We start from the raw sequence: 25,737 nt of genomic DNA on the forward strand, positions 1-25,737 counted from the left end.
CACAGTTTAAAGCCACCTGAGAAGCCTCAATTGAGGGATTCCCCCAATCCTGGCTGTAGGGGGGTGTCTTGAGTGTTAATTGATATAGGAGGACCCAGTCCACTGTGGGTGACATATTCCCCCAGGCAGGAGGTTGTCCTGGGTTGTATAAGAAAGCTAGGTAAGCATGAGACTGAGCTAGCAAGCAGCTTTCCTCCATGGTTTCTGCTTTAGGTCTCTGCTTGGATTCCTGCCCCAACTTCCCTCAGTGACGGACTGTTACCTGTATGCTAAAATAAGCCCACTCCTCTCCTAAGCTGCTTCTGGTCAGTGTTTGAACACAATAACAGGATTAAACTAGAACAAGGCTCCAGGCCTTAGCTTAGGCTGGTCAGGCCTGCTGCTTCACGCCAGGACCACCACTGAAGGGGACTTTGCCACACAGCCAGGTTGGTCTGTTCTCACGAGCCCAGATTTGTCTCAGAGAAATTTCTAAACCTTGTGACCCTCTTTCAGTTCGGTAACTCCTTGAGGTTGCCTTAAGGACCAATTAGGATTGAACCATAGGTGTCCAGCTGTGCTGGGTTAAAGCAATGTCCATTCTCAGGCTAAATCCCAACACAGGAGGTTCAATGTCTGCTCATGGAAGGCATCAGGCCTGTCCCTAGGTTTTGAGCTCACCGGCTTTTGAAGGAAGAATATGGTCACAGCTCCCACAAAGGGCTTGTCCTCTAGCAGGGGCTCCAGGATGATGCGCAGGGTGCCCTGCAACTGGTAGGCACAGAGAGCTGTGAGGGACCAAACCCGTTCCCATACCTGCCACTCAGTCCCCTGTGGCTTCATTATCACATGTCACCTTCCCTCTCTGTCAGGTACTCCTGCCTAGGTCACCTGCTTTCACTGAAGGGACCACAGCTTATGTTCGGGGACCTGGACACAGCTATGACCCCACTGCTGCCCCCCAAAGGCCATGAACTAACTATACTGTGGCGTGTGAGCAGCTGGGGTGGCTGGGACACAGACATGCCTTCCAGATCGGCACAGGACTCCGGAGAGAGGTATTTCCACCTCCAGGTCCACCTGGGTCTCAGCTATGGCTCTCCCTCACTTTCCTAGGCAGACAAAACCTCTGGAGACTTGACACACAGGTGGCTCTAGAGCCCAAGGCCTAGTAGGTTAGTGGAGCCCAGCACCACTTGCTATGTGACCTCACAGCTGCTCCCGTGCCACCAGTCCACGTCTGGTGCCACTGTGTCCTTCACAGCATGGTCCAGTGTTGTGGAAAATTACTCTAAGGTGTGTTGCTTTCGTTTATGCTGTGGAACATTTGTTTAACGATATAAAGATGTGTTGATTTTGTCTATGCTACATTTGTTTAACTCTGTGAAGCTGTGATTCTTTTCCTGTCTAAAACACCTGATGGTCTAATAAAGAGCTGAATGGCCAACAGCGAGGCAGGAGAAAGGATAGGTGGGACTGGCAGGCAGAAAGAATAAAGAGAAGGAGAAATCTGGAAGAGGGGAAGGAGCAAGGAGAGGAGGATGTTAGGGGCCAGCCACCCAGCCACCCAGCCACCCAGCCACCCAGCCAGCCGTGGATTAAGAGTGAAAATCAGATACACAGAAGACAAGGAGGAGGCCTGGAGGCCTCTTAGATAGATGGGATAATTTAAGAACAGCTGGCTAGAAACAAGCCAAACTAAGGCCGGATGATTATAATGAAGAATAAGGCTCCGTGTATAATTAGAACAAACATCAACATTCCAGTGTGAGCTGATCCCACTTTCCGGAGCCCAGTGCAGGGGCTGGGGCAGCAGTCACGGCATCCTCCCTCACCTGGATGCCGTTCACACCTGCTCGGATCTTCTGAAGCTCCACGCTGATTTCACAGTCCCCGATGTAGCTGAAATGGGATGCAGGGGGGAGGGGGAGGGAGGCTACTGCTCAGAGCAGGCAGGCAACTTGCCCAGTGATACACAGCCTCAACCCTTATTGCTGGCCATCAGGTCTCAGTTGACATCAGCTCGTCACTTTTCCATAGCCTCAGCCTTTCTTCCCACCCCCCCCCCCAACTCCTACACCTGGCGTCTTCGGCACATCCCCACCTCTGTCTAGGAAAGCAGGGCTTTGCGGTATCACCTAGCCCCAGGGCACCCATGAATGAAAAGGATGTTTCTGGTAAACATGCTGTTCCTCTACCACTTCTGGATCCCTGATCAAGGGAACATGTGTGCAGCACCCCCAGGTTCACCCCGCCATCATCTCTAGTTGTTGCTGGAGGTGGGTGATAGAACCTTGGAGACAGGACCAGCTGGTGGCCCCTGCCAGGTGACGGGCCCTGAGGAGCCCAGAGTGGGTGCCTTTGGGGGTAAATGTCAAGAGACTGTCAAAGGTCTGGAGGAAGCTAAGAGGAGGTGACTGTCACACACCTGCACACATGGGCATATGAGCCCGCTGTCAGACCACAGAAATGCTTGGTCAGCAGGGACAGGCAGAACAGGGTGGCAGTGGTGCTAAGTGCCACCTGAGAGACTGAAATATTCATAGGAGGGTCTTGTGACAGAGCATCTGGGGCCAGGGGTACTTTGTGGTCTGCTACCCTTCCAACACACACAATGGAGACCAGCTCCTAAGAGGGTGGCCTCAGAGCCATCTTCTGTTTCTGCCAACGACAAGTAATGTGAGTCTCTGGGAAGGAATGACAACCACTCTCTTCCTGTCCTCAAACACACTGTCAACGCCTCAGCACCTCTGGAGAGATGTATTGCTTGAATCTCCTCCCTTCCTGGCTCAAGCCCATTGTGAGCCTCACTGGAAAGACACGCCCACGCCCAGTGCAGTGTGCAGCCCGCTGACCAACCTCTCACAGCTGACTCTAGTTTTCCTGGTGTGCCAGAGGCCAGCTCTTCAGACAGCCTCTCCTCTCTGCTCGAAGCTCCCGGGGCTCAGCACAAGCACCTGCCTTCTCTCGTTATACCTGCCCCCTCTACCCACCTCTCCAGAGACGACTCTGACCCTCCAAGTGGCCCAGCTATGGCTTGCAAGAAAGTCCTGCAGAGCTGCTGGGGGTGCAAGATGCCAGGCTCAGGCTGAGGAGTGAGCCAGGGCTGGCTATTTGGGGCCAGTCACCCCCACCCACTTTTCTGTACCCCACCTTTTACAAAGACCTGGGTCTCAGCCCAGAGATGCTGTGGTCCTAGGAAGGCTTTCACGCCCCAAACCAGAGTACACACAAAGCCACTTTATCTTCAAGCTGCTGTCTAGAGTTACCCTGCCTGTCCCCAAGACACCAGGACTCACCAGAGCTGCAGATCCAGGGTCACTTTCCTCCGGTTACATTTGTCAGTGTGTGCCTTAACACCATTCACCTTGGGGCACTGAAAAAAAAGGCAGGACTATGGATGCCCTTGCTTCTCCTTCCTGTCACAGCTATTGAACAGGATCGACTCTAGGAGGCCTTGGCCTGGAGAAGACAGGACAATGGGGACCTAGCTTGACCTCATATGCCTACAGCCTAGCCCTGAGATAGTGGAAAGGGTGAAGTCAAATAAAGAACAGCCACTCTGCCCCACCCAGTGGGGAGAGTTGGGAGAGTGAGTAGGAAAGTCTCCTAAAGAGTTTAATAGGAGTGTGGCAGATGGGAAGGAGCTGGCCCCACAGGGGTAGGGTGAAGGCAGGGTCACTGGCTCAGAGATCCAATCCCTTCTGTTTTCATCCCCCCCCCCCATGTTCACTGCTCCCTCAGGTACTCTGGCTAAGACTAATCAAGAGTAAAAACTAAATTTCATTTGCACCTGAGTTAGTAATATGCATGCCAAAATGCTGAGGTAAAAAGTTCACGAATGTCTGATGTTGTTTAGAGTGCATTTTAAAGATGACTATAAAGACAGAGGCCTGGATATATAATAAATCAAGCACAGCAAGATATTAGCATCTGCACAGTTTAGAGAACAGACCTGAGACGTTCACTGAATAATTCACTAAACATTTCGTATGTTTGAGATTTTTCACAGTAAGTAACTGGAAATAATTCGACCAGTTCCACAAGGAGAAAGGATCCCATTAGATTTCTGCTCACTCCACAGAAAGCAGCATTTGAAAATATATTACTGGGGCTGGAGAGATGGCTCCATGGTTCAGAGAACTCTCTGCTCTTGCAGAAGAACAGGGTTTGGTTCCCAGAACCTGCACAGTGGCTCACAACCACCTGCCAGTCCAGTTCCAGGGGTCTGCTGCTCTCCTTGGGCACAAGTGTGGTGCACATCAAGGTCACTCAGACAAACACATAACGTAAAATATAAACATGTATTAACCTTTGAATAGACTCTCCGAGTATGGAGTTCATTAAAAACACAATGTTTTTTTTTTTTACACCTCTAATTTGTTTCCTCATAGTTAATTGTTTATTTGGTATTTTAGACTTCTTCTGGTACCCGGAATTGAACCTAAGACCTTCCATGTGTTAGGCAACTTTTAACTTTATATTTTTCTTTAGGAGTCTCCAGAATTGTAAAAGCTGCAAAGGGCACACACAGCCTGGCTCTGCCCTGGCTCATTGGAAGTGTGGTCTGGGGGAGGGGTACTGTGTTCAGTCACCATTTGCCGGGAGTAGAAGATCACCTGGAACCTCTGAATGTTCAGCTACCCCAATACCTCACCTTCAGGGAGAGGTATTAGGGTGCCCACTATATGCCAGGCAGGATAGTCTTGGTTCAGGTTCACAGTTAGACAATGGCACCAGACCAGAACATGGCTTCCACATTTGGGACATGGTTCACCCAGCTGCAGAGGCCACCTGAGGCCTGGCCCGGTGTTCATGCCTCAGAGGAGTCCTTAGAAACTGGTCTTGTCCTTTCATGTGTCAGGAAACTGGAGCTTAGAGAAGGTGGGCCACTGGCCCTAGCTTACCGCAGCACAGAGGATGCTAAAGACACTGGCGTATGTGAAAGAAGAGGGCGGGGCAAATGCACAGGGGCATGCACAGGGGCATGCACAGGGGCATGCACAGGGGGTCCTGGGAGAACCCCCCAGTCAGTCAGTGGAAGAAAGGGAAACAGGAAGATGAGGAACAGAGAGGAGATGGGCAAGGCCAAGAACAGAAGGCCTCGAAAGGGCAGGAGGAGTGAGGCCAGTCACCTGCAGGGCTAGAACATCTGGTCAGCCTCCCCAGGTTCAGTACCCAAGGAGTGGCCTGGTAGCACAGGCTCTGCTCTAAACTCAGCAGTGTGAAGTTCCCTTGCTCTGCCGCCGAGTTCTCCAAACGCAACTCAGACATCACTTCTTTCGGGATGCCTGTGGTCTCCACAGAACTCGTGTGAGCTCCTAATACCCTGAACTGCCTAGTGGCAGAGATCACAGCTGACCCTTGGAGTTAGCAAGTACAACTTGTTCGTCTTTCTAGCTGTCTGGCTCCCTCTGTGCATGCTTCTAAAGTTTCTAGAAGAAAAGAGGAACTATTTTCCTTCAGCTTCTTTCTGCTCTCTGACCATGGTTTCCTTGGAGCCTGGAAAGTTGGGTAGGAAGACAGGAGGCGAGGGCTGTGCCCTGGGGCTGATGAGCTGGGAAACACAGGCAGGGGCTCTGGCTCTCTGAGGCCCAGTGGCATCCTCAAAACCAAGTACTGTCCTGGGTGGGGGGACCAGGAAGAGAGGACAAGAAAAGACTGCCCAGGAAGTCCAGGCTGACCTCACAGAGGCATCACCAACCTTCTGCCCAAAGTAGAGCTTGGTGAAGGTGAAGGTTCTGAGGTGGACACTCTTCTCCCGGATCTTGGGCTCCAGTTTCTCCCGGATCTTGTTCTCCATGATCATGCTTAGGTAGGGCCAGATCTGCATGATGATCTGCAAGTTGAGACGGGGGCCCTTGGAGGTCAGCTCTGTGTCCCAGACTGCAGGTCAACAGCAGCCTGGTCCCATGGGGGCATCCACAGACTGCAGGTCCACAGCAGCCTGGTCCACGGGTGGCGTCCACAGGCATGTGGCTTGCCCACTAGCCTCCCACCTGCCCATCAACCCATTCTGTAAACACCTGATGACAGCAGCCGAGCCCACTGCCAGGCAGAAGGTTAGGTGTATTTTGAGAGAACTATGGGAACACTTCAGTCTAATTCAGCAATTTAAAACCATTCAATCTGCCCTAAACACATCCTTGCTCTGCACTGTGCCTTACATAGTAACATATGCTAATGGTTTAAGGAAAAAATGATGACAGAAGAGATTGATAAATTGTTTCCTAGGAGTATAATTTCTACAAGCCAAAAAAGGCAGACTTTGGTCCATTTCTGCGCCAGGATGAGTCACAGGGCTGGTCTGAAAGCCATGAGTGGGACCAAGTTCCTCCTGATGCCAGGGCCTTATGTGCCTATGCTCTAATACTTGTGCAAATACCAAGTGTACTTACATAAACCCAGACGGTCTAGCCTACTACACACCCAGTGGATTGGTACAGCCTATGGCTCCAAGGCTCCAAACCTGCCCAGCAAGTTACTATGGTGAGTACTGCAGGCAACTAGAACGCACACAGTAGGCAGTGTTTGTAAACAGACACGGCTGAGACACTCGACAGGAAATGTTCAGCTCCAGTCATAATCCACGGGACCACTTTAGTATTTTGGTTCATTGTTGACAGAAAACGATGTCATGAGGACATACTACACAATGAACAAATTTTGCCAAAATGATATTGGTAGAATTTTTTTTTGTTTACACTGTGTATGATGTGTGTGTGTGCGTGTGCATACGCACACATGCTTGCACTATAGCACTCATGTGGCGGTCAGAGGGCAAAGCAGAAGTCTGTTCTCCCGGACCATGTACGTCATGGGGACGGACAAACTATCTCACTGGCAAGGCACCATGTTTTTAAATGACCTAAAGACTGTTTCAGTTTCTTTTTTTTTTTTTTTTAACCAGTAATGGTCACTTTCTATTGTAACCGCGTGAAGATGCTGGGTGGCAGGGGCAAGTGACAGCAGTAGTGGGGGCTTCGGGCTTCAGTATAAAGGTGCCCCTCCTCCACTCCGGTCCTTCCCATAATCATGGTAGAGCCTGAAGCTATATGGGACCCAGGGGCTCATCCTCCCACTCTATTGGAGACCTCTTCTACACCATCTTCCGGTGTTCTCCAGTGTTCGTGGCATTACCCTCACATGTGGTTCACCTCCACGGCTGCCTCCATGGCCACGTGGCACTCCATCCTAACGGCTGCCTCCACAGCCACGTGGTACTCCATCCTAACGGCTGCCTCCACAGCCACGTGGCCTTCAGTCAAGATTCAAGCTCAACAGTGATCAGGGCCTGGCTGGCACACACAGGAAGGGCTCTGCAGAGTGTGTCCCCAAGGCCTGATTCCCAGCTCTTTATCCCAGAACCCTGGTCATTCCCAAAGTAGTGAGCTGTTTCCTCTATATCCTACCTGGAGGCTGGGGCAGTTTTTAATATGCTTGGCAATGACATGTCCAGGAATGTGAAAATATCAGCCTTAGACTAACAACGGTCATGAGTGCTAACCCCTGACCTCAGTGATGCTGCTATGGATCAAATCTCCTCCCAGGGTGAAGTAGGAGAGGCAGGAGCCTAGAGGTGCAGGCTGCAAGGGACCCCTCACAGATCAGGCTGGGGGGGAGGTGGGGACCATCTAAAGAGTCAGAGTTCCTGGTGCAGATGGACAGGCGGGAAACGGAGCAGCTAGCCAGCACCAGGGGAATTCCCTTAGATGACCTTCCACCAGTCACGGCAGTGATATCAGTGAACCGGTACTCACGCGCGCTTGGACAGAAATCATAATCACTCCCATTTTACAGATAAGGAAACTGGCTCAAGAGGCTGGGAAAATTGCCCAAGGTTTTGTAGCTGGGCTGGGAACACAGCAGTGGTTTTGTAGCTGGGCTGGGAGCCGCATGGAGCCCCGATGCTGTGTCTAATTGGTATCTTCCTTTCCTTATACAGTCATCTTGAGAGGAGGAAGATTAGAGTTGTTCTTTTCTCTATAAATTTTCTCTGTACTTTCAAAAACAACAAACTTTTCTCCTCAGTTCAGATACTAATTTAAAACTTAAAGGAAAAAACCTTTAAGAGAAGAAAACATCTCTGTGAATGCATCAATGGAGGAACGGATGGAAGCTTGGCAGTGGAGGGGCCTCTCTCCTGTCCCTAGCAAGGCAAGTTCAATCTGAGGCTTGGGTTTGCACAGCACTCCCGTCAGGTTGCTCAGGGACTTGGGTGTTGAGTCCCTGCATGTGAGGATGACAGGCCTGAAATGAACCCCGCCCTTCCTGCCCACCAATGGCCTTACCTTATTGGCCCATTCCACGCGCTCCACATCTGGAAAGTGTATCTAGAAAAGAGAAATCCCAAAGAGAATTTAGGCCTGCATCACATGCCCCCAGCAAAAGGCTTGGCAAGCCTGGTCCTGCTGCCCGGAATAGTGGCTCAGTGAGTCCCCACCCCTTGCTCTGTGTAGGTCACAAGGGTGCCCTCAGCATCCACGGCACACTGGGCCCTGCCTAGTGCCTTCTGCGGTGGCCTGAGGAAGACCACCCGCAGTTGTTCTCTTCCCTCGGCCACGAGTGCAGCTGTGTTGAGCTGTGGAGGGAAGAGCCTGCAGGCTGCGTCTTGGCATGTACTGAACATCCCCAGCTCCCCTGCGTTAACAAGCAAGATTGCACCTTACAAATTTCATTTATTCATTTTTAAGGACGCAAGTGATACGCTCTATGTTAAAATAACAACAACAACAACAACAACAACACCCAGCAAGGGTAAAACTCAGCTAAGCAAAGAGAAATTCAGAATTTTATCAGAAAATGTCCCAACTTAGTGACAACCATCTTTAACAGGGTGCCATTTTCTTTTTCTTTTGGTTTTTCGAGACAGGGTTTCTCTGTAGCTTTTGGAGCCTGTCCTGGAACTAGCTCTTGTAGACCAGGCTGGCCTCGAACTCACAGAGATCCGCCTGCCTCTGCCTCCCGAGTGCTGGGATTAAAGGCGTGCGCCACCACCGCCCGGCTACCAGAGTGGCATTTTCAATGGCCACTGGGGGAGTGGCTGTGCAGAAGCACCCGCCCTCTTCCCCTTTCCTTCCTCTCAAGGAGTCCCACCCAAGCCTCCCACTCTCTAGCAAAGAGAACCCTCGGGCCTTGTCACAAAGCCACTTAAGTTCCCGTAAGTCCCAGCCATTCTTCCAGCTCCTGATGAGTCAAAGGGGCCAGCAGGGCTAGTGGGTCCCAGGTTGCAGGCTAACATCCACATGATTTTCCTCCACCCTTATGATCTCCCCTGGACCTCTTAGTCCAACCCCCCACCTTCCTACCAAGGTCCCTGCAGGTTCCCGGCGTGTCACACAGTCCCCCTCACCCATCCCTGGTCTCTTCCACTGCTGCTGTCATTTCTAGGTTTCCAAAGTAGAGGACAGATGTCCCTCTTGGGTGTCTGATGGTTCTCCATGGTAGAACTCCATACACTTTATGACAGCCCTTTGGTCTCTCCTCTCTCTCTAACCAGCTGGAAATGTATGGCTGCCTGCTGCAGCCTGGCTGTGGCACAGGAATGTCCTAGTAAACACCCAAGGAATGAAGTGACAGGGAAGAACACTGAATAAATGCACGCAGGCATGAAGGTCAGCTTCTTGCCCCCAAGGCTCAGGCTGATAAAGGAGACGGTAGAGAGCAGACCACTTGGGCACAGGGGCAAGACTAAGACAGGAGAGTTACGCCTCAGTCAGTCCCTCACTGGCACTGCCCCTCTGCTGGACCATTCCCTCTCCATCCCAAGCTACCATACTTCCTGCTCCGGCACACTCTGGGTGTGAAGCCTGCCACATTCCCAGCCCAGGTGGGTCTCCATCCTTGGCAGCTGAGCTGTTCTGCCTCTGGACCCTGGAGGCCGATCCAGTTCAGCAGGTCTAACGCTGGCCACCCATGGGAGCCAGTCAGATGTCGATTCCTAAGCCTGGCACCTCCTGAATCAGAGTGTGCTGGGGTGGGGCCCTTTGACTTATTTTTAACAAGCTCCTCGGGTGATTCCAGAGCACAGTCAGGGCTGTGAGTTATCAATGGACAGCCCACGCTTGTGTTAAGGTGACCCACACCCGCCCTGAAAGGATGGGAGCAACACGGATCAGGCCCACGTTTCTGAAGTTGCCATGGTCTCTCTCGGTTCACCAAAACTGCCTCCGAGGCTCTTCACCAAGAGGCTCTCCACAGATGGTTTGAACCCCCATCGAGGACAGCAATTCAGTCTAAGAAAACAAGACCACCAGGGCATCCAGTGTGACACATGCTCCCAGGGGCACCCCTCAGTCTGAATCTCAGCATCTGTCTTTACCTTGGAGAGCTGGTGCACGGGAGCCAATACCTGTGCCCAGTGAGCACAGACAGAAGCCTGACACTAGCCAGCTCTGCTGTAGAAAAGCCAGTCGACCTATTTCCCCATCATACCCGCTTTTTCCTATTTCTGGAGAAATCTCTACCCATGCCAAACTCTCAAGACTATCCTGAGTTTTTATCTGTGACTTACAGATTTAGATCTATACTCTCCCTAGAATTTTTTTAATAGGATAAGATATCATTTTATGCTTCTCTGTCCTACTTCCCCTAAGGCAATCTTCCACGACCAGACAGCAAAACCTCTAACACACCACACACACACCACACACACACACCACACACACACCATACACACACCCACACCACACACCCACACACCCACCCACCACACATATACACACACACATACACCACACACACATACACCACACACACACACATACACCACACACACACATACATACACCACACACATACACCACACACACACACACACACAAACACATACCCTTTCTCTGCACTCTGGACTGTGCATAGCGTGTGTTTCTAGTCGGGCTTCAAGCCCATTAGTTTGTTTTCCTGTTCACACTTTCAGTTACAATTTCTTTTTTCTTTTTTTTTTTTTTTTTTTTTTTTTTTTTTTTACTGTTGATAAACACTTTAATGAGAAACGTTTCCTAACTGCGGTTTGCAATCTGCAGCTGTGTGGCATCCAGACTTTGCTTCCTGCTCCACAGGCTTCAGATGCCACTGTACCACCAATTCCCCAGTGCTCTTGAGGCACGTGCTAGACATGGTCTCTTCTGTGGGAAGTCCTTGTGGCAGCTTCAGGGGCTGGATACGTATCAAGTGTTTAACTACTTTCAACTTTGCATTCACTGAAGGGATGTTCTTGTGAATTTGAGGGGTGTGTGCCTTCTGCAGTCCAAGCATCTTGATTGTATCCTTTTCCCAGTATGGGCGCCTTTTTGTACTTTTTATTCTTGTAACAATGTGTAGTTTATGAGGGTGCTCGGGGTCCCCACCATATTTTTCATGATCTTCAGGTTTAGGCTGAAACACTTTATCTGGAATCCTTGATCTGGTAAATTTGTGACGAATCCAATCTGTACCAATGAGAGATTCCACACCTTTCTTCACAGTCAGCAGTCTGCCTGGAGGCCTCTGAAATACTGAACGCAAAACACCAGCCATAAGTGTAGTAATTCTTCCCTGCAGAGGCTCCACCAGGTGATCAGGGATACGTAACACCAGCAGTGATAAAGGTTGACAGCGTTCCAGCCAGAGCTACATAGTAGGAACCCGCGACCTCTCGGTGCAGCCGGAGGAAGCGGAATCCAGTTACAATTTCTTTTCAAAATGACCGGGGTGGTTTTCTCAGTGATCGTCCCTTTTTGCTTTTCTTTTCCAAACTTCTGTAGATAATGGTGATGTGTTAGCTGGCCCTGATCACTGTGATGAAAACACCCCAGACGCCCAGCTCTCGGAGTCCCAGCATCCCATCTGAGGACCCCAGGGATGTCCCAACTTCCTTCCACTAAACCTCACCCGTTACAGCTTCACCACCTTCCAACTGCATCCCCATGGAGCTGGAAGCCTTTGCCACAGGGCTCTGGGGTGTTCTGGATCAAACCACTGCAGCAGACAGCCCACAGGGACCCTGACAGTACGCCACTAGAGTTTACATCAGCGTTCATCATGTTCTGTTTACAGTCATAAAACTTGTTCTATAAAAATTCTATACATTTTGTCAGAGAACTTTGTGGGTTTGGCACAAAACTCTGCTGAGCATTTCGGTTCGTTCTAATTGTTCGATATTCCTAGGTTATTTGTTGGTTTCTCTTCCTTTTTTCCCTCTTCCAACCCTCCCTCCCTCTCTTCCCTGCTCCCTCTCTTTCTTTACAGGGCCTCATGAAGCCCCAAACTTTCTACATGACTAAGGCTGACTTTTAATTGCTGACCCTCCTGTCCCCGCCCGGCATACAGATACACACCACACACACCACATCGGGCTTTCTTCTAGGTTTTATATATATTATTGGCTCCAGTAACATTCTTATCTTTCTTGCTTGCTGTCCTTGTCTTTGCATATTTCCTGTGCTTTCCCTAATCAGCCAGGGCATGTGATTGATAAGTGGCAATGGAGAAATGGAGCATCTCTGCTTGGGCTTTGGCCTTCAGGGGAAGCTTCTAGGGTCTTTCCTGTAAAACACATTTTAGTGTGTGGGGGTCTTAGGTCAGCACCTGTCAGGGTGGAGGAAGCTCTCTAATCTATGGGCTTTCTTTCCACAAGGGCATTTAAGATCTCCAACACCTTCTTAAGCCCACTGAGACAATCATGGCCGTCAAGTCTGTATGAATGGAGTGAGCTTAAATGACAGTGCTTTTAGAACAGAGCCAGCACTCACCCAACAAGTAGGAAACCATGCCTGATGCCAGAAACCTAGCCAACTACTGGAGCTGTGAAGCCATGATCTTAGAGAAAACCCTTCAACTGCGACTTAACCCCTATAATCCCCAACTACATCCTAAATGTCTGTCCTTAGACCCACAGGTACATGTAAGCCCATCCTTCGTCAAGGAAACTTCTCTTTGCGACAGATGGAGACGATTACAGGAAACCGCAAGTAGTCAAAATGTAGAGTTACGAGGCCGGGCAGTGGTGGCGCACGCCTTTAATCCCTGTACTTGAGAGGCAAAGGCAGGCGGATCTCTGTGAGTTCGAGGTCAGTCTGGTCTACAAGAGCTAGTTCCAGGACAACCAGAACTACACAGAGAAACCCTGTCTCGTAAAACCAACAAATAAAATAAAAATGTAGAGTTATGGAGCCCACTCCCAGTAGACACATCTGTAAACCAACTCCTCCACCTAAGACTCAGGGTCACTGCAGAAGAGGGAGGAGGAGAGACCAGGGAGTTTGCTGTGGGATTGTCTCTCCTAGGAATGTCAAGAGCTACACCCATGCGGTCTTACCAACATGACTACCTAAACACAAGTTGAACAAGGACAACTCAGACATGCTAAACTAGACAAAGCCCATGATGTCTCAACCTTACACAAAGAACTACAGCAACTAAGGAATGCTGGGAGCTGAGGAAACAGTCTTCCCATTGGTTATCCAATCAACTGATCATCCCTGAAAACATACACATACAAGGAACATTATATAGGTTGTGTTTATGTGTTTATGAATATATACATGTGTGTCTGTGTGTACACACATATACCACCACCACCACCATCAACAGCAACAATTAAAGAAAAAGAGGCCATGAATTAAAAAGCAAGCAAGACAGGAGAGGTGCATGAGAAGGTTTCGAGTGGGAGGCTGAAAGAAACAGGACAAATGATGTAATTATATTATAATCTCAAAAATTATAATTATTAAGGAGAAATAATTAAAATTTTAAAGAAAAAAGCTATCTAACTCTTGAGATAAACTATGTTTTACTTGGGCCTTATATTTCTGAGTGTGTGTGTGTGTGTGTGTGTTAGAGAGAAGAAGGGAGCAAGAGAGAGAAAGAAGGCACATGTGTGCATATGCATGCAGAAGCCAGAGGTTAACATCTGGTGATCGGGTGTCTTCCTCAATCTCTCTCCACCTTCTAGTTCCAGGGGATCTGATGCCCTCTTTTGACTTCTCTGGGTACACACATACACACACATACATATATATCACATGTAATATAAAAAAATCTAATGAAAAATACATAGATTTGAGATTTCTATAGCTTCCTATTACTGTTTTCTATTATTTCTTTGTATGAACAAAGATGGAACCTTTGTTCCTCTGTGAGCTGGAACACGAATCATTTCTGTGACCGTTCCATGGGTGGGTGACTCCTATGAATGATGATCTTGCTAATATATTTTTGCTTCTGTTTACTTTTTGCTTGATTGGCTGCTGTCACAGAGGGGTAGACCAGGATTTCCAGGTTCCACTGCTGGCCCATCTACTTCCTCGTGTCAGCTGCCAACTTCGATTTCAGCTTCGTATTGTGAAATCGATGTGTGCATGATGACAGCTAATTATCACCCTTTACGAGCATGCATCATCGTTCCTTGCGGTCAGACTTGCATCAAACTCCACTGTGTCTATAATGACAATTGCTACTCCAGTCTGCTTTTGTTGCCAAGTTGCTCAGTTGTAGTTTTTTTTGTTTTGTTTTGTTTTGTTTTGTTTTTTCGAGACAGGGTTTCTCTGCAGCTTTAGAGCCTGTCCTGGAACTAGCTCTTGTAGACCAGGCTGGTCTCGAACTCACAGAGATCCGCCTGCCTCTGCCTCCCGAGTGCTGGGATTTGTAGGTTTTTTTTATACACTATTTTCGACATTTTTTTTAAAAAGCTTTTGAACTGTGTGCATGTATGTCTGCATGCAGAACATGTGTACCCGAAGGCAGTGTCTGAGGAGGCCAGCAGAGTTGGGGTTACAGGCACTCGTGGGCCACCCAACATGGATGCAGGGCTTCTGCATAAGCAGTAACGTCTCATGATCTTGGAACTCTCTCTCCAGCCCTCAACCTTTCATTCGTTAAGTTTTTCTTTTATTAGCTTATGAAAAATTAAGCTTGGGGCTGGCAAGGTGGCTCAGTGAGTAAAGATGCCTGCCACTAAGCCTGATGATCAGAATTCAAACCCTGAAACTCACGGCAGAAGCTGAGAACCAACTCCCCCAAGCTATCTTCTGACCGCCACACATGTTCACACGGGGGTGGGGGGAAAGCACAAAAATAAGTAAATAAACAGCAACGTAACTTTAAGAAGTCTTTAAGAACAATCAGGTTTCTGGTGGTATTTTTAAATTGTCTTTGTTGCTTCTCTCCGTCTCTTCCACGGCCTACCTTCCCTGGAGCGCTCTCAACGTCACATGAGCCTTTCGTGCCCCCTTGCTCCCTACTCATGGCCACTCATGGCTCCACAGTCTACACCCCCTCCCACAAACCTTTATTTGCATGAACACAAACATTGACTGTCAGGATCCATTCATGTGACAGCATGTGACTTTTGTCTTCATGAGATTAGATCACTTCATTTAATATCTTCCAGTCCCATCCATTTTCCTGAAATTCTAATAATTCCATTTTTCCCAAAACCTAAGTAAAATCCCATTCCTTGTGCATGAATGCCACGTTTCCTTGGCCATCTGTGGATAGGCCAGATGTCTAGGCGGATTCCATGTCTTTGCTACTGCTCTTCCCTACCAGAACTAAAGATGGGACCTAGCTCCAAACCTGCTGACCCAGAATGTGCAGAAGGTCTGGGTTCCTGAGAGGGACGAGCTTTGGAACCCAGTCGTTGGAAAGCTGACTTCCCTAGGCAGCTGATGCCATGGCGGCGCCTGCAGAGCTGATGGAGGCAGGCTAGCCAGGAAGTGGAGCAGTAGCAGCCTGAGTGCTTAGGTCACCATGGAAACAGAGAGCAGGGAGCCACAGTGGAAGCTCAAGAGCCATTGAGCACTCTCTTGACATGGTTAGGGGCAGCAGAACCAACAGGAAAACATCCCTCACCCCAGAGCCTTTGCACAGCAAGGGTTCCGTTTCCTCCTCCTCTGTGCTTGCTGAAGCACCAGGATAAGGTCTGAAGAGAAGGGCTCATGGTACTTTAGTTTTCATTCTTACCTGACTCTGAGTGCGGGTGCACGCGCTTTCCCAAAGGAAAAGTCACACACAGAGGCCTGGCAAAGGCCTCAATCAAAGCCTCTGTCTTTTCTTACTGAGGAACAGAGAGAGCAGCAAAGGAAGATAGTAGCTCACCATGGGACAGAGTCCTAAAACTGTTGAGAAATGATATAGTCATGTAACATTCCTAACAATAAAAACTAAATTCTTCTTCACTGTGCCCCTATTTTCTCAAGTGCAGAATGGGCTCAATGCCCTTTTCCAGGATTCCTAGGTAGATGAAACGGGACAATGCATACAAGGTGCCCAGGCCCCTTTATGACCCAGAAGAACCTCAGAAGTGGCAGCTGTTACCAGAAGTTATGAAAGCCCTCTGAACCTTTGGATCTCAGGTCCATACAAGGTCCCTGGACTGTGTGTCCCCATCTATCCCACCCAGAATCCAGTTGAATCTCCTGGTGCCTCCATTTTGAGAAACAGTACTCACTGACAAGGGCCTAGAGGACGGAGAGAGGCACACAGCTGTCAGAGGACATACAGCTGGTGGGTGCTTGCCTGGCTCTGCCCATTAGTTGAGAGATCTGTGTCCCAGACACACACAGTCACCAATAGGCCGGCCCAGAGCCCATAAGGGCCATAGGAAACCCTGCCCAATGGAAGTGCCATATAGGAGGCCTGGTAAAGGAAACCAATTAGAGCCTCCATTTTGTCTTTCCTTACTAAGGAAGAAAGGGAGCAGCAAAGGAAGATGGTTGCTCAACACAAGACAGAGTCTCAAAGCCACCAAGCTTTCTGTTCCAATGCTCCCTGATTCTCTTGGATCATTCTGGAAGTATCGTCAGACATTTCTATAAAATCGAAACAGGAAATTTCCTGGGCAGCTCCTTAAGCTGAGGGCTCTCTGAATCTGGAAGGCAGACCACCGCAGCACCTGAACTACCAAGAGTCCCCTTTCCATGTGAAGGTGGGAAAGAACAAGATCAGAGTTGTGGGAGAGTCTACTCAGACCCCAAGGAGGTAGCTCCTCCGCTGCCTCTGGCCATGGCGCCAGAGTCACTGCCTGGATCTCAGCTCTCCTGGTGATACTGCTGTCACCAAGTGCACGTCCTCTGGGCCTTAGTTAATTTACAAGGGCTCTTCCAGGAATAGCTGCAAGGTAAACCCTGGAATATTAATGCTGTGCTTCTGCTTGGCTCTGGGACTGCTCCTCCACGTGAAAGGTGGGATATCCCAGCAGAAAGAACTGCCTCTGCAGTGGACAGTGTGGCCAGGAGCTCAGAGGGGCAGGTTCTGGCCCTGATCTTCAGTCACAGGTTTTTCACAGGGCTGAGGCTCCACTCATACACGATCCAGGGATACGGAAGTGAGCCTACTTCTAAGCGGGCCAGAGCGCTGCCCTGCTTCGTTTCCAGAGAAACTTGGGTACTATCCCAGATGATGTACCACAGGCAAGAACGTGTCCCTAAAACAGGCCTGTCACATGGTCCAACCACCATAGCCATTCTTGGGATGCATGCAGAGGTCAGAGGGTCAGAGGTTAACGGAGGGAGTCAGTTCTCTCCCTTCTACCATATGAGTCCTAGGAATCAGGGTCATATTGTTAAGCTTGGCAGACACACCTGACCATAGGCTGCTATTTCAACCAATGGCAATTAAGCAGGGAATAGAGGTAATGAGAGCTTAAGAAGAGAAACTAAAGCAAGCTGAGGTTTAAGTCAAATCCCCAAGCAGACAGAGCCCACCTAAGATACTGTGTCCATCTTTAGGTGGAGATGTCTGAAATCTACTTACTAAAACCTTTAGGAACAATGGTTCCAAAGCAGTGAGGAAAACAGAGCCCAGAGGGACAGTTAAATCCTACCAGACACACTGAAGAGCCCGGGCTTGAGGTATGTGTTATTATGGAACTTTGGGCCATTGCACCCTCTCCAGAGGAGACAGGACGCTGGAGGAGGCATCACTTAAAGGGTTTTCCTGTCTACACACACACACACACACACACACACACACACACACACAGTGGTGGGAGAGAAAGACCCACAGGCACATCCAGACTCACATATACAAAAATGCAAACCCTTACTTAAAAAAAATGCCTCATGGGTCTTCCTTGCTCTAAAATGCACACACATACACACACATGCACACACACACACATACGCACACACACTTGCTCACGCACGCACGCGCGCACACACACACACACACACTCACGCACACATGCCCACAGACTCAAACTAATCCCCCATCTGAAACCCTCACATTTTGGGTACTGTATAGACACGTCCCACAAAGACTGGCTGCTGGCCCTCAGGCTGCCCCTTCTGGGCCTGGAGACCACACCACAGGGGCTGATCCAGTGGCTTTCCTAGGAAAGCCATCCTCTATTTCACTAATTTTTGTCATGAGGACACACAGCACCCCCTCCCCCTTTTTGCCAGGAGGCAAATATTCAGCTATGAAAACTACTTCCATGTTTACATTCTGTTTTGAGACGAATTTCACTAAGTAGTCCAGGCTGTCCTGCCTCACCTTCTTGAGTCCTGAGATTACAGGTATGTGACACACCTGGCTGACAACTACTTTTAAATTGCCCCTTTCTGCTTTAAATTACCCTGCTAAACATGCTTTCAGAGAAATAATTGCTCTGCCAACCTGTCTGGTGCTATCCTGTAATCCGCAGGCTCTTAATAACATACCCAGCTAGCAAACTGGTCTAAACCAGCTGGGCCCAGCAACAGAGAGATTGATCAGCTGGAATTCCCATAGTTCCAACAACGACCAGCTGCCCAGCAACCTGCTAAAGATAAGGACTCAGAGCTGTCCACAGAGCAGGATGTCTCATATGTGATGTGAATATGTTGTGTGTGCAGATGTGTGTACAGGTGTGTGCATATGTGTAGGGACCAGACATTAACCTTGTGTGTCTTCCCCACCTTTTAAAACCATTTTTTAGTATTTAGTGTATGTGCACATGTATGTGCCTGAATGCATATATGTACATAGTGTGTGTGCAGGCACCCATGAAGGTCAGAGGAGGCATTGAATCCCCTGGAACTAGAGTTGCAGATGGTTGTGAGCTGCCAAGTGGGTGCTGGGCATCAAACCGGGGTCCTCTGCAAGAGCCATAAGCACTCTTAACCTCTGAGCCATCTCTCCAGCCCCCACTTTATGTTTTGAGATGAGGCCTCTCACTCAATCCGGGGTTCACCATTTGACTACCCAGTAAGCGCCAGGGGTCTACCTGCTCCAACCCCAGCTCCGGGATGGCAGACATATATGCTGCCACACTCGGTTTTTATGTGGGTGCTGAAGCCCTGACTTCAGACTCTCATGCTTGCAATGCAAGCATTTCACCATTGAGCCATCTGCCCAGCCCCAGAGCGGGTTTTCCAGGAGACCTCAGTGATAGGCTAGAAAGGTCAATAATCTAGACAGGCCTGATAATACTACAGGTTAAAAAAATACTATCTTCTTGCTCATTAGACTAATAAAGGTCCCAAAAATAATAGTCATTGAGGCTGATGAGGCAACAATGAAGTGGACAAGTCTCTTTAAAATGTACATAAGCTTTAAACGGACACAGTATCAAACTGCCTTCTATATATTTATCTTAACACCAGAGATTAGTAAAATTCTCAACCCTCAGCATGGAAACTTCCTGAAGTGGAGAGCAGTTAATACAGAGACCCACGACTGGGCCAAGTGCGGGGAGTAAGTGTTGGTGGCGCACTCACCTTGCATGGGACATCCACATCACCCCCTCTTATTCCCAGGGCTCAGGGACATCACAGAAGAAGGACAAAAAGCCCTTATGAGTCAGCAATTGGAGAGGGCCACTGCATAAACAAGTGTATTTGGACATGACAGGACTCCGGAACTTATGAACACATAGCCCCTATGGTGGCCTGAGTAAGACCCGCACAAGATCAAGCTGGCCACAGCTCCGGCATGGATGGGGAAGGGGCCACAAATCCCACCCCTAGCTGAGGAGCTAGTGGTAGCTGAATGCTGACAGAGTAGGCAGAAGGGTCTTCAGAAGCATGCGCTGGTGCAGTAGTTCTCAATCTGTGGGCCATGATCCCTTTGGGAGGCGTCGAAGGACCTTCCACAGGGGCCACTATAGACCATCAGAAAACACAGGTATTTACAATAGGATTCATAACAGTAACAACAATACAGTTATGAAGTAGTGAGGAAACTTTTTTATGATTGGGGGCAAGCACACCATAAGGAACTGTTCTAAGGGTCTCAGCGTTAGGAGGGTTGAGAACCACCGCTCTAGCGGACAGACTGACAACCATGCACATACATGCAGCACCAACTGGACTTCATGGCTCTCACATCTCATCAAAGCACCTTCTTTGTGCAGCAGGCAGAGACAAGAGCACTCCATAGCCAGTCAAAATGGAGAGAACAAGTGACCATGGGATACCGAGTCCCAAACGGCACATCTATAACACAGCTCCACGCCTAAGGCTCGGGGAACATTGTAAAAGGGGAGCAGAAGGATTATAAGAGCCAAAGGACAAGGACTGTTCATGACAGTTTCTTCTGAACAGGACAGGGATATTGCTCCCATGCCTGTTGGCAATATGGCTGCCTGTACAAGGTCTGCAAAGACCCAACATGGATACATGAAAAGGCCCCAGCCCTAGGAAAGAGCTAGAGGTAGTCATGGCTGCAGAGGAACAGAGAATCAGTTTTGCTTCCTTTTTTCTTTTCTTTCTTCTTTTTTTTCTCCCTCAAGAATGAAACCCCAATCCTAAGGGATCAGCCTTAAACACATGCAAATAAGAGCAACACGGATTGGACTCAGTAGGGTGTGTGTGTGTGTGAGTGTGTGCGTGTGTGTGTGTGCGTGTGTGTGTGCGCGTGTGTGAGTGTGTGTGTATGTGCGCGCGTGTGTGTGAGCGCATGTGTGTGCGTGTGTGTGTGTGCGCACGTGTGTGTGCGTGTGTGTGCGTGTGTGTGTGCGTGTGTGTGTGCGTGTGTGTGTGTGTGAGAGCGCATGTGTGTGCGTGTGTGTGTGAGTGTGTGTGTGTGTGCGTGTGTGTGTGAGCGCATGTGTGTGCATGTGAGCGCATGTGTGTGCGTGTGTGTGTGTGAGTGTGTGTGTAACAAAAATTCAAATAGGCAAAGAGGATATGAATTCAAGAGGAGGTGTGGTTTTGGGAAAGGCTCGGGAGGAACTGGAGGGGGAAGGGAAGGGCATGGCAAAGATGCAAATACAATGTGCTGATATATAAAATCCTCAAATTAAAAAGAAACATCAAATTGGGAGGGGTACATGTTGGTGGATCTGGTCTTGGAGGAGTTAAGATAAAGTGGGCATTAGATACGATAAAAATATATTGTACATATGTATAAAATTCTCAAAACAACAAATATATTTAAAATGTTTATAAGTTTTTCTATGAGTCTATACACGATGCCCATACATGCATGCGAGTAAACACTCCTGCACATCAAATAAAAGTCAATCTTTTAAAAGAATATTTCAAAGTAAGGAGAGGTACAAGTTTGTTTTGCTTAACTTCCACATACTATCCACACACGTTGGTGTGCTTGAGTAGAACTACGAATCCCTGGGTGGAGGACCCGGGTGTTTTCTAAGTCTGTCTCTTGTGCCTTCCACATACAGTTGCTTCCATAGCTAAGAAAGCCAGGTGTTGAAGTCGTTTAAAGCCACTATTAAAATATTAAAAAGCAAACACAAAAGAAACGCGGATAGTGAGTGAAAACTTAGTGTTCAACGTCCTTAGCCACTGGGAACAAGAAAACTACTCCTAGATTCCCCTTGACGTTACTCAGAGTGACTGTCACGAAGGAGACGAGTGACAAACGCTGGCACGAGAGGGTGTGGGGAAGGAGGAACTGCCTGTGGGAAAAAATAAAAATAAAACTACCACGTGTGGCAGCTGTCCCTCTCTTGGGTCTACACCAGAAGGCCTCGAAGTTGGCAGGCCACAGGAATGCTTACACATCTCTGTTCACTGCTGCAGTGTTTACAATAGCCGGGAAAGGGAATTAGCCAGAAGAGTAGATAAAGAAAGTGTGGTACATACGCAGCCATAAAGAAAGATAAAATCAAGACATTTACAGGAAAATGTGGAAATCATTACGTTAACTGAAATAAGCCAGACTCAGACAACTACCACAGTTTCTTTCACATGTGTAATCCAGGTTTAAGAGTACACATGGGTGTGTGTACATGTATTGGTATATGGAGTCATGAAACCAGAAAGGGGATCATGAGAGGGGAGGAAGAGATCTTAACGGAGCGGAGGAAAGAGGGGGTGACACACGTGACATGGGAGCAGGGGGGCCATGGGAAGGAAGGGACCAGTGAGAGGGAGCAAGGACAGCAAGGAGGGCAGAGGGGAGGGCAATGAAGAGAACGCAGCATAATGAGATACATAATGAAGATACCACACTGTATTCTAAATGAGTTCTAACCTTAAAATCTAAAAAAAAATTTTGAAGAAAAGGGGAACTTTTTGAACTAAAAATAAACTTGTGCAAAGGGCTGGGTGGGGGATTATGGGATTCTGAGATGGTCCAGAGAAGCTCCATGGCTTCAAGGACACATGACACACAGGCTTCTTGGGGCAGGAGTGGGCCTGTCTTAGTACAGAAATAGATTGTGTGAGACCTGGACCCTGGGTCCCTGTGAGACTAAAAGACCAAATCTCATATTCTCGGTTAGAGTACAGGGTGTGTCAAAAAATGGTGCTTTGTCCCTATAACAAGTTGTGGCCAGGGGAACGGGGTGGGGGGGGAGAAGGGAGCAGGGGGAAGAGGCTGCTGACAACCAGACATGTCTTTGATCCTGCCTCAGTATTTACTGAGGACAGGAGGAGGAGGAGAAAGGAAGTCTTCTGCTTCTGGTATCTGTGGGCAGCCTGTACTGAAGTTCTAGATTCCCAGAGATTAGAAATCCCTGGGCTCAGCTGGGAGGAGGAACTGTGTGTGCATGGAGGAGGCGAAAACACTGTGGTTTGGATCTAGAGGGTCCCTGACTAGGCCCACATGCTGAAGGCTTTAGTCTCCAGTATAGCAGTGTTCAGGGGCGGGGCTTGGAGGAAGGGACTGGATCATAAGGGCTCTGACTTCACGGATGGATTAATCCCTGGTAGATTCATAGCTCGGCGGCATTGCTGGGAGATGATGGAAGCGTTAGGAGGCGGGGCCTGGATGGAGGAAGCAGATCACTGGAGGCGTGCTCTGAAGGGTGTGCATTGCCCCACCCCTCCCTCTCAGTGTGAGTAGCCTCTGCCACGTGCTCCCACTGCCGAGATACACTGCCTAACCTTCAGCCTGAATTTCATGGACTCAGCCAACTTTGGCCAGAAACCATTGAGTTACAAGCCAAAATAAAACCTTCCTCCAAAAGTTGTTTCTCTAAGGGGTCTGTCACAGTGATAAAACTATCACAGGAAGGCAGGCGAGGGTCCCCAAACCCTGTTCACCAATACAACTGAATTGCCGTCCTCACGTTATGACCCTCACAATTCTTCATGAGGAAGCTCATTTTTCCCTAAGTCACCAGGGACATCCCCACAGAAATGCCACCTCTGCTTGCCTTTGAGATGCTCCTAGAGAAGCCAAAGGAAGCCAGCAATCAGCTTCCATTCCTTGTTGTCCAGTGAGGAGGGGCCTGCAACACAGGAGGGCAGGCACTGTTCCCACCCACGGCACTAAGCTGCATCTACCATGTGGCCTCCTCTGGTCACTCAGGTCTCTGGGCACCTGCGTGCAGGAGAGGTTATCCCAGACACTCCTGTTCAACCATAAATCAGGACTTCTAAATGAAGCCACGGGCAATCTCAGGTGAATTTGAATTTGCTGACTATTGTCTTAGAATCTGCATCTTAAGTGACCAAACCTGTGGGATGCTTTGGGCCCAGAGTCTTCCACCCTTACCACAGGTCTCAACTCTACTCCATAGTGCATCTTCCAGGCAGGTTTCCCAGGCCATTCCCCACCTGCTCTAGATCCCCCCCCGAAATTCCTCAGCACTTTGGACTTCTGATATGACTCAGAATAGACTGTTCCCATGGGCCTATGTCCCCCCTCTGCTCCCTGGTTCCTCAAGAGCAGAGACCATGGGACACCTACATCAATTGTGGCTCACACATTGCGAGCCCTCTGTGAATGCCTGCTGACTGAGTGGAGGATGAACACACAGATGCCTAAAATCCCTGTGCTGGGCTGGGAGGAAAAGGACACCCACACTCTGTCCCGCTTATTGCCCAATCCTGGCCAAGGACATGCTAAGTCCGTGAAGCATCACCAAGACATGGAACAGACACACAAAGACATGACGACCTAGCCCTGCTTCCTCTTCTTTCCTGAGGACAGGGTCAACTTCAAATGACTTGTATGATTTCTTAGGGCTGTGGGCACCCCCTCCCGGCTGCTGGTTTCACATGGCCCTCATCTGCTTCTGTGGCACTGCTTGCAGCATCAAGCTTGGCAGGCTCATTTGAGAGTGCCCAGACTCACTGCCTCCACCTCCTCTCCTTAACAGAGCTATCAGTGAGGACAGCCAAGGAGAGGAGGGTCCTGGCGGGAGGGACGGGGAGGGGCGCTACTCCACCCACAGTAAGAATGGTCAGCCCCAAATAAGGCAGCACTCTGGCCCTAGTTGTCTGCCTGAATGCCCAGCAGGGATGCTGATGAGGGACAATCCAGGGATTCTGCCGGTGCCTCCACACATCCATCACTTTGAGTGGGATCATCTTCCCTGGATCTTACCCTGGCAGTCCCAGTCACATCGAGGGTGAGTAAGAAAGATTAGGGAATTGATCCTAGTGGTGTGGTGGGGGAGGGGGGTGTGAAGGCAGAGACAAGCCGACATGGGATTGGCTCATGGCTAAAAGGCATCTCCAAATGAGCATCTCCCACAGGTTCTTAATTCTCAGAAGTCCTGAGATGGGTATACCCTGCTGAATGCTTGGAGACCTCCAAGTCTCCACCTTCTCCCTCTTCAGCACCAACTTGCCAGCAGTTCCCCAAGGGTTAACTGTCCTCAGCAAGGCTGCCAGTCGATTGCTATCAGCTGGCAGTAACAAGCTGGGCTAGACCCAGAGCCACAGACAGACAAACAGCCAGTGTTTCCCACAGTTCTTTCCGCTCTCTACCCCGCCTCAGGCTATTTGCCTAGCAACCAGCTCTCATCCCTCACACACCCCAGCAGACCGGGAGCCAGGGGAGGCGTTCACCAGACTTCACTCTCTACCAAAGCAGAGCCAAAATAAATACCTAATAAGTAAGGCCCATGAATGGTTCGGTGAATGCCCTGGAAATGGTGGGACTGGGGCAACCTCGCTCCTATGCTATGGTGACTGGATGCTGACTCCATGGAGAGTCTTGAGGACCGAGCGAGAAGGCCCAGGTCTGGAGGCCAAGGGGTGAATACTCACTATGGCGCTGAAGCTGGGATCCCCAGAACCACAGAGCAGGCCCAGCTTGGCAGAATGAGGCTTCCCTGAGGCTCTCTGTGCACCCCTCCCCTCTTGTTCTACTCTCTGCAGTCAATCAGTTCCCAAAAGACACATTTTTCTCCTGGGACACTTGTTCATTAGTTTAACATTGGGCAAAGGTCCTCAGAGGCTCAGAAAACTGAGGGTCATAAAGCCACTCATGATTGGCTCTGGACAAATGCTCTATTTGGTAGTTTTGTTGAGACAGGGCCTCATGCATCCTAGGCTGGCCTCGAACTTGCTGTGTAGCTAAAGCTCGCCTTAAACGTCCTGATCCTCTCGTCCCTATTTCTGGAGTACTCACTCTTACACGTGTGTGCCTGGCTCT

At 49.3% G+C, this 25,737-nt stretch overlaps 2 protein-coding genes across 2 annotated transcripts in view; both read right to left on the reverse strand.

The window, feature by feature from the left end:
• The window catches only part of Esyt3 (extended synaptotagmin 3), a 46,136-nt gene that overhangs the window by 17,828 nt on the left and 2,571 nt on the right, over positions 1-25,737 (reverse strand). Inside the window, exons 2-6 of the mRNA XM_038322604.1 lie at positions 8,271-8,312; positions 5,684-5,818; positions 3,279-3,355; positions 1,815-1,881; positions 661-750 (exon numbers count right to left, since the gene is read on the reverse strand). Coding sequence (XP_038178532.1) covers positions 661-750; positions 1,815-1,881; positions 3,279-3,355; positions 5,684-5,818; positions 8,271-8,312 — 411 coding nt within the window. The remainder of the gene's footprint in view (positions 1-660; positions 751-1,814; positions 1,882-3,278; positions 3,356-5,683; positions 5,819-8,270; positions 8,313-25,737) is intronic.
• On the reverse strand, positions 10,952-11,619 carry LOC119809641 (39S ribosomal protein L30, mitochondrial-like). Its single transcript, XM_038322605.1, has 2 exons — positions 11,605-11,619; positions 10,952-11,523 (listed from the first exon to the last, which is right to left on the reverse strand). Exon 2 carries the CDS (start codon positions 11,494-11,496, stop codon positions 10,963-10,965), a length of 534 nt encoding a protein of 177 aa, XP_038178533.1. The 5' UTR covers positions 11,497-11,523; positions 11,605-11,619; the 3' UTR covers positions 10,952-10,962.

The sequence above is a fragment of the Arvicola amphibius genome, chromosome 3 (genome assembly GCF_903992535.2).
Source record: "Arvicola amphibius chromosome 3, mArvAmp1.2, whole genome shotgun sequence".
NCBI classification, from domain to species: domain Eukaryota; kingdom Metazoa; phylum Chordata; class Mammalia; order Rodentia; family Cricetidae; genus Arvicola; species Arvicola amphibius.